The 8975-nt window shown below is 36.4% G+C and overlaps 2 protein-coding genes and 1 non-coding gene across 8 annotated transcripts; 1 reads left to right on the forward strand and 2 right to left on the reverse strand.

The window, feature by feature from the left end:
- Positions 1 to 88: 88 nt before the first annotated feature.
- LOC111318254 (Asparagine synthase family protein) lies at positions 89 to 5049 on the reverse strand. Of its 6 annotated transcripts, none has more exons than XM_089755782.1 (13): positions 4650 to 5049; positions 4323 to 4507; positions 4086 to 4215; positions 3678 to 3935; positions 3350 to 3423; positions 2936 to 3050; positions 2034 to 2139; positions 1827 to 1920; positions 1409 to 1602; positions 1192 to 1291; positions 995 to 1111; positions 688 to 744; positions 89 to 583 (listed from the first exon to the last, which is right to left on the reverse strand). In XM_089755782.1, the coding sequence occupies exons 1-13, from the start codon at positions 5017 to 5019 to the stop codon at positions 470 to 472; spliced, it is 1914 nt and encodes a 637-aa protein (XP_089611908.1). In that variant the 5' UTR covers positions 5020 to 5049; the 3' UTR covers positions 89 to 469. The 6 variants fall into 6 exon arrangements, 5 of the variants coding, with proteins under 5 accessions (XP_089611908.1, XP_022776740.1, XP_022776739.1 ...); XM_022921005.2 differs by having other exon boundaries at positions 3350 to 3429; XM_022921004.2 differs by having other exon boundaries at positions 3350 to 3447.
- An 88-nt stretch (positions 5050 to 5137) lies between these two features.
- Positions 5138 to 5209, forward strand: TRNAT-CGU (transfer RNA threonine (anticodon CGU)). The gene has a single exon. It is a non-coding gene; the product is annotated as a tRNA-Thr (tRNA).
- A 905-nt stretch (positions 5210 to 6114) lies between these two features.
- LOC111317741 (suppressor SRP40-like protein) lies at positions 6115 to 8234 on the reverse strand. Its single transcript, XM_089754486.1, has 2 exons — positions 7255 to 8234; positions 6115 to 6645 (listed from the first exon to the last, which is right to left on the reverse strand). Exons 1-2 carry the CDS (start codon positions 8232 to 8234, stop codon positions 6441 to 6443), a joined length of 1185 nt encoding a protein of 394 aa, XP_089610612.1. The 3' UTR covers positions 6115 to 6440.
- Positions 8235 to 8975: the final 741 nt, after the last annotated feature.

Consider the following 8975-nt stretch of genomic DNA (forward strand, 5'->3'; position numbering starts at 1 on the left):
ATCATGATTAATTTTAAATTAACATATAACAAATAAATAATTTTTTAAATAACATATTAATTAATAAATTTATAATTAAAATATCATATTAAAAATTTTAAATAATACATTCATTACCATAATTTAAGATCATTCATAACATTAATATAAAGTACAAAAACGTCGAGAAAACATAATATACGAGACTGTCTAAACACCATTAAGCCTGAGAATCAACAAAATGAGAAAGATGTTGCCATGGAATCAAGCATGGTACATTATACGATAGTACTATAATAAGCTGTCTAAAAATGGACCAAACATGCATCATGGCATCCACTGCACTGCCTGAATTTGTCTGCCGGTTAAACTCATTCTCAAACAGCTGCAGCTTCCAAGTTTTGAGAAGAAATGTGAATAACATGGATCCTGCATTCTGATGCCATTGGAATTGGCCAAAACCCTTGAATCCAGGCATCATTGCACAATATCAACTAAAGTAAGATGGTACATTAATTACTACACTTCCTGCAGATGCCTGGTTGGCAGCTCGATTACTTCCAAAATTCTTGCGATTCGACTCCCTTGCAATTCTTGATCCAAACTAACCGACCAAACAGAAAGAACTTGATCAATTTAACTTCAAATTAGATGAAACATATAATCAGACAACTCGTTCCATCAAAACTAAAAAGAAAGAACATGGACCTGAATTGCTCTCTTGGGAAGAATTGCAGCATCATGCAAACCAAGCATTTGAGCAACCTTTCATAAAACAAGATGAAAGAAACAAACCTCGAAACTAAAACTGGGCGGTACAAAACAATCAAGCATGAATGGAAGCACGAATATCAACAAAAGAAGAAAAACCGGTTGACTTAGAACATATTGAATTAGAAACAGTAAATAGAAAAGAACAAAACTAAAGCCTTACAATAAAACAAGAAATTAAAAAAAAAATGTAGAACAAAAGAAACTCTTCTGGTGAATCAAATGTGAAAAAAAAAATGCTGACCTCTCTCAGAATCTTCTTATCACCTTTTCCACTTGGTTGATCAAGATCAGCAACCTCCCAAAGGGGAATATCCAAAAGAGTCCTAATGACGTCTTCATCCAAGAAAGGAAATCTAGCCTAGTAAAGAACATAATAAAGGGCTCAGATGAAATGCAATAGCTAGCAGCAAGACCAAGAGAAAAAGCCATTAGCACTACCTCCTTTCCGTGATCAGCAATACATCTATCATCTCTTCCTAGATTTCTTTTCCAAATTCTCTGCATGTCCAATTTCATTTCCTCATGTAGCCCGAGCCAACTATTGACAATGAATCAAGTAATTTACCTTAATATGTAAAGACAGACCATCAAATGATCTGTTTAGAGATTAATATAATGGCATCATTATAATTTTCCATCCACGGCAGACACACACCTTTCATGCTTATACTTTGTTCTGTGCCTACCATATCCAGCACATTGCTCATCAGCACCAGAACCAACAAGAAGAATTCTGGCCCTGGATGTGTAATTAACATGTTTATCTTCATCAATCCGATTACTACTTTCTTCACAAATCCAACCTTCTCCACGAGCAGCAAGCCACAAAGCTATTCCTATATTCAGGTCCTGAAAGTTAAATGCAAAATGAGGTTCCATCAGTTAGGAAAATTGTTCCAAGAGATCTTTATAGCTGATATAAGAAGGTGGATCAGAAAGTTTAAAAGCATTATATTCCATTTTCACTGGAAATTCTACATTAGGTTTTTATATCGAACAACAGAAAAATTCTGGATAGTTAAGCGCTTCTGTGGAAGCTAGCAGTCAATAGGATTATGGAATAAAATGGGTACCATGTAGGTATCTGCAGGATTAATGAGTGACAAGACATGCTTTGTTTCCCAGGTCAACTTCGACAAATCAGCGTCAATATGAACAAGTCTCCACCTGCATTCCCAACAGAATTGCATTTTCATATGGAACAAATTGAAATTTTGATGCCTAGATAAACATCTTTTATCAAGACAGATATCAGTTTCAAGGGAAGCCAAGCATTGAACCTTCTTAAAGGTGCAACCCTTCTAAGTTCCTTTATTCCAGCTTTTGCGCTGATTCTATCAGGAGCAGACTCACCATCAAAGCTCACATTAAGAAGATCAATCTCATCTGCCAAGAGACATCAGAATAGACAATTCAACTCAGGTAAAGGATTGGTTGATATATTTCAGTTTATTTAAAGAAAATAATGGCGTTTCAGCTCCACGAGAGACAGGTAGTTTGCATCCCATATTTCACTATTAAACTTCTTTCAAACGGTTTTTCGTGTTTAACAAAAGTGAAGGGGTAAAAGAGTGGCTTAGACCAGAGTTGTGAAAACCCCACCTTGAGTGTCACACTCAAATGTCCATGTCAACAAGAACCAACATTGAACAAGTTTGTTTTTAGTAAATGAAAAACCACTAAATTTTATTGCATCATGAAAATTTCCTCATAAGAAAGATGGTTTAATTAGTACTAAATGAAAAATAGGTTCTATCCCTTGAATAACAGATCATATATTTGCTGGCTAGATTTCCCATTCAAGATGGGGCATGTGGATGAGTTGCAAATTGACAATTTTATACTGCGTCTTACTGGGTTAACTTTCATTTTGTCGATTCTTATGCCATTTAAGGAGTCAAAAAAGATAAGGACAATATGCAAAATTAAGGTGTTAAAGAGCTGTTCTATCACATTTTCTTTGTTAAGTATGACAAAAGGGCAAAAAAAAAAAAAAATGGTGGGTGTTTAACTCTTTTCAATTTTTGAAAGTGAAGTTTTGACGACACAATACTAAAGTGCAAAATGTGAATGGGATAGATATAGTAATAAATAAATAAATTGCTAGAGATATAGTTTCCGGCAAGTTAAATTAGAAGAAATAAATATATACATAGATAAATAGATAGAGAGCAATACTTACAATCAGGATCCAGGCATTCATCCAATAATGCAGCAAGAATCATAGAATCTAATCCGCCAGAAAAGAGAACAGCCACAGGCACAGTTTCTTTTTGCCTAGCACCAAATTTAACAGCCTATGCATCCATTTATGCAAACAATTTAACAAGTTTGAAATGGAATTACAGTTCTAACCACTAATATAAAGTCTATTCAAGATTAATGAGTCAAATTACGTTCCTAATAAATCATAATCATACAGAAGGATTGCCCTTGTAAAAGTTAGCATGATAAGACCAGAGAAGCAGATTCATTTGAAATTACATGATAAGAAATCTGATATTTCATTGACCAATAAAGAAAAAAAGAATTTGAACCAACATATCTTTCCCTAACATATAATAACAGCCAATGAATTCAGTTCAATCAATTAGACCTGATAAATACTATGCAGTGATACGCGTCGCATCATCGATTCCCTCAAAGCTGTCAGCACATTCTGCGCCAACACTGAAACTGAAGCATGAGTAGGGCCTAATCAATCAAAGTATAAGATCAACAATGACAAATCATCATGAAATTTAAATCAATAAACCAAATCAGAACATGCTTTTAGCAATAAAAAAAGGAACAAGACCACATAATTATACTACCTAAAATTTGCAATATCTTACATGCATAACTCGCTCTTTTTCCAAGACTATTCAATAATAGGACCCAGGCTTAAGCATAATAGTAACAATTGTAGTTCAACAGCAACATACCTAAAGAAGCTGAAGTCATGTCAAGTTCAGCACTAAGAGTCTTAGAACGTGAAAAATTCAACTCTTCAGGTTTGGGTTCAATGGAAACTCGTTCCCATTCAATCAGTTCTTTCAGCATAACATTTGTCCACTCATGTTTCTGCATTTCACCAAGAAATTTCCCATCTGATTTTGTAGCATCCAGTGACATAGTGTATATCCCACATGAAAGCTCTTCCCAAAATTTGATGCCACTAGTCCCGTTTTCAACTTCAAAGTCTGCAACAGAGTGACATTATTTCGTACAATAGAAAGTGAAAAAACGTTCATAGATGCATAGTCTACAATACATAAAAGGTTAGGCATCAAAGTGTCATAGATAGAAGAGCACAATAGGATAAATTAAAACATTCAATTAAATGCCGGAACCTTGTAGACTAGAAGAAGTGGGTGACACGGATGAAAGAAGAAAACGAGGATCCTCCATAGTTGGCCAGTGAACAAGTAGGCTTCGCCTACCAAATGCATCTCGACCAAACCACAGGGTTTTTGAACTTTCCTGTCCATGATAAATGAGTAAAACTTCAGTCACAGAATGCCTGGAGAAAATATCATTTCTCTACCAAATTAAATAATGACAGACAGTGACTTACCACTGGGGTTTACCTGCCAGTAGATGATAGCCCATGGTCCTTTTATGACTGAAAGAACATCAGGAACAGAGCCTTTCCCATGTCCATTAAAATTGTATGTTGTTCTATGTTCCTGGGAACAGCACTTTCCCAGAGATTGCATAAGAATTTCAGTGTCATTGTTGTCGCTACCAACCTCAATTCCTCCAAACAATTCGCCTTTATCCATACAACAAGAAAAGAAGATTAAGCAATGGGATAATTCACTACCTTATAAAACAAAGAAGCATAGACTCAACTATTCTGACAGCAAAAGAGACAAAACCCAACAATCTAAACAGCATAAAAGAGCCAACTTTACCATTATAAACAAGAATGTTCCCCGAAGAATCTACTAAAGGCTGAATAACAGGAGTTACTCCCCTTAACTGCAACGTAGCACCGAGAAAAACAAGTTCTGCAAAAGATTCAGACAGGTTCGAACCATTTTCTAGCACATGAGCTTCCTCATTAACAGAAGAAACCCAAGAGTTTCCAGAATTTGAATTGTTTGAATGAAGGAGAAGAAGCTTCTTGGTGCCCAAACTGTCAGGGCCTCGTCTTTGTAAAGCGGCTTTAAGATCATTAAAAGAAAAACCCAGATGGGTTTTAGAGGATGGAGATATGGAATCGATATGTAGAGACGATAAGTCGATGCGAATGCCGGAGGCAAGTAAAGCGATTCCACACATCTGTCGCTGGCCCCTCTCTCTCTCGCTCTCGGGTTTTCTCGGTGTTTTGACTGTTTATTTAAGGGCTCAGAAGCAGCTGACTGGTTGAATAATGTTTGTTAAGAGAACGAACCGTTCGGCCTCCGTAGCATAGTGGTAGTGCGTTCGCTTCGTAAGCGAAAGGTCGCGAGTTCGATCCTCGCCGGGGGCTTTTGGATCGAGGGCTTTTGTTCAGTTTTGCCTCTTAACAGTTCAGCCCTAACGAAAACCCAAACGACAATCAAGGTTGAGGAATTTCTGACAAAAATCGACCACGTTTGACGAGTGGGCGAACCCACATTGGATTGGGATAGATACAGTCAACTTTCCAGAAAAGTCAAACTGAAGTCAAAGATTCTTATTGTTTTCAAAAGCAACCGATTGTCCTTGATTAAAATCGTTGAATTGATCTTATTTGGAGATAATGATGATTACAGTGGCAAAGAAGTCAATCATCCATTGAACAATGGCAACTGGCAAGGTTTCTGTTTCAGAGAATGGGATTGTTGCTGAGCAGCCCATGCATGCATGCCTCGCATCCTGTCAACCACACTGCTTCCCAAAGAATTCAGTATGTTGCTCCAAACAAGTCGTATCTACCAATATCTAACTAAAAAATTCAGGACTTTCAATTTTGTTCACGTAATTCCTAGTCTGATGATCGAAGAGCTTGTTAAAAGTTGAGATAAAGAACGTGTCAGATCTGTAGGAGAGAATGTCTATATTAACACGCTTTTCTTATGTTAATTTGCTGCTCCAACTCCTTCAATGCATAAATTTTCCCATTGAAGTTGCTCATGGTTAAGGCCAAGAGCCATACCAAAGAAAAAGCTCCATTTTCATAAGCTACTTTCAAGCAGAGTTTACAGTTCCTTGACAAGTTATTTCAATGACATTCTGGTGCGCTGATCCTTTTGTTTGTCCCCTGACAGTTGAGTTGGGAAGGCCATAACTTATTAAGTTTGATCATATGTATTCATATTTCCCTTTGTTTTTTGGCTGATTGGGTTATGACCAAATTATTTATGAAGGTAAAGGCAAAATGAATGTGAAAGCTTGGAGAAGATAGTGAAAAAAAATCTAATGAAACTAATGCGTAAATAATTAAACTAGAGACAAATTCACAAAGCTACAGATGCAAAATAGGAGAAAATTACATGTAGGGGCAGATGATTTCCCCTTCCCAGCCATTGCCTCCCTAGGCATTTCCCTTTCTTCTCACTGGCAAACGACCCGATTCTGACATAGTTATGCATATGAGAAGAAAAGATATGTGAACTTGAGATTCCTTTGAAGTATTTCAATGGACACATAAAGGGCAAGTTCAAGATGAGAGCCTTTGCATTTAAGCAGAAGTCATGGTGATTGCTTTTTTGGCAGGGAGAGTTCGGCTTGAGAGTTCTTCAACAGCAGTTTCTTCGACAACAATTACAACAACAACAGCAGCAACAACAACGATGCCAATGCCATTGCCATCGACAGGAAGGAAAACATGACCTACAGTTACAGCAAGCTGATTTTGAGGGTACTGCAGAGGCCAAGGGCTGTTCTTGTTGTTGCTGCTGCTCTGCTTTGTCTTTCTTAGAAACATTTCTTCCATCTTCCGAACTGCAATAATTCAATATAAATTAAGCTAAGAAGTTCCAGCAAGGTCTAGATCAATTCATTGTACATTGTATATAACAGCCAAAATATATGCATCATGAGCAAATAGGGGTACATTAAGTACAATATGCAGCGATAAAATGCACAGAAGTAGGGAGAACGAGAGAAGCATACGTGGTAAAAAGGTGACAGCACCATCTTTTTATGCTACAGTTCCAACAGTAGTTAGAACAGTAGCAGCTTGGCCTTGTACGTTGGCAGAATGCCCAGCTACAATCAGAACAGTAGCATGATGACCATGCACATTTCTTCTGCTTTTTCTTCTTCTTCTTGTTCTTTTTCTTTCTTCTGCAATAGAAAAGGCGTATATTCCTCATTGAGCAAGCATTAGCTTTGAAATTTCTATATGATTATGCATATATAAATGCCTAACCTAATTTTTGCATGCGGAATAAATGAATAATTAAATGATCGTATCAGGTTCACATTATAGACAACAGAGAAAAAGTTATATTTAGCACAAATTACGGTTTCATTCCAAAAGCATGTATAACAAGTGAGCACATGCTTGTCAATGGTAGTATTTGCAGATAGAGTATGTTGTTAACTCACACTGGAAAGGCAAAGGAGCGTCCACTGGTTCCACTATCATCAGAATGATTAGAAATGGTGGATGAATTCCAGGATACCACAGGGTGTGTTGGTTTCTCCTCAATTGGTTCTTCAGTAGTCGTACCTGTTTTATCCTTGACTGCATCATCTGATACCACAGTTGCCTCTCTCTTGTCTATATTAACAAACTTTTTGTTAGCGTCCACAGCCAGAGCAACAGGGGATGGACTTAACCCCATAAACTCGCCTGACTTGAAAAGTTCTCCAGATTTTAGTTTTGGAAAATGATCTCTTGAGAAACTATTGTTCCCTACTTGAATGCTGAATAATGACTCATTAGAAGCAATACTCCAATCCATCGGTGTTGTTACTTTACTTCTTGCAAAGACAGCGGAGGGAATCCTATAAGGATCGAATTCTCCTAGTCGGTCCATTACTTGGATTGGAGGGGATTGTGTCGATGTTGATTCATGCGTGACACTAGAAACTTGGGATTTAGATGTTGAACCTGCAAAACCATTTTGACATTCTTCTAATGTGGAAGAGTTGTTGTTACAGGAAACTTGATGTTTATCTTTAAAAGATTGTTGAGTACCCTCATCAGGTTTAGAGGAGGAAGTGGAAGTTATACCTGATCTGGACTTTGATGGTTTTATATCCTCTTGAAACTGATCATCTGCAGATGAACCAGATGAAGATGAGGATGACATTGACAACCTCATCTTTTCACCCTCAATCCCATCCATTTCCTCTTGAATTACTTCTGATCGTTTACTACTTTCACTTTCATCAAATACCACTGGGTGTATTTCAAAATTATTATTGTTTCCCCATCCCTTATGAATCTCAGGATTATAAGTAACAGAATATTTACTGCCTCCACTCTCCCCACTTGAATGCCTACTGCTTCCAGTTTCAGCATCAAGTTCTTGATGTCTGCTTGAATACTTACTGCTGTCACTCCCATAACTTTCCTCCATGTTTGTTCTTGATTACTTACTGCTTCCATTGCCATGATCAAAGTCCATAACTTAAAATATTTGAAAGAAACAGGGTTGGATGCCTGCGTTTATATTTTCAATTGGAAAATGACAAGAGCAAGAAATAAATAACAAAGGAAATCCCATATTATGTAGCCATATTTATGAATGATTAAGAGGTTTAAAGTTCAAAGAATCTCATGTGACATATCAACTGCTTCAAACATTCATCCATACATGAATAAAGGAGGGATACCTGGTAAGCTTTAAAAATTGATGAAAAACATATATGCAGCAGCAGCCTAAGATATGCAATTCATGATAGTTTAACTTCTCACCATACACCATATCCTGTAAGATTAATTCAGGAAAACTTATGATTCCATTCTTCACGTTATTTTTTTTTTAAAATCTTTCTTGAGGAAGAACATTGCATGTCCACAAATAAACTATGACCATTAAAATCATATACAAACATGAGAAGAATAAGACATTAAAGAATTTTTGCAGTTGAGTTCGAATTCCTAAACTCTGCATTTAGTGGTAATTTCTTCACTAATTCATCCCAAATCAAAGAGTTTCATTCCATTAAAAACTTCAATTCTGAGGTAACCCATTATCAAATTGCTGAATCAATATTTCTAAAAAATATATTTTAACAATAAAAAAATTATTAATTCTTTTCATTTCCCTGAAACAATATTTATTATGTTTACTCTTGCGTAAGAAAAATAAATATCA

This window comes from Durio zibethinus, chromosome 2 (genome assembly GCF_047325235.1).
Source record: "Durio zibethinus cultivar Kanyao isolate XHJ-2024 chromosome 2, ASM4732523v1, whole genome shotgun sequence".
Taxonomy (NCBI): Eukaryota; Viridiplantae; Streptophyta; class Magnoliopsida; order Malvales; family Malvaceae; genus Durio; species Durio zibethinus.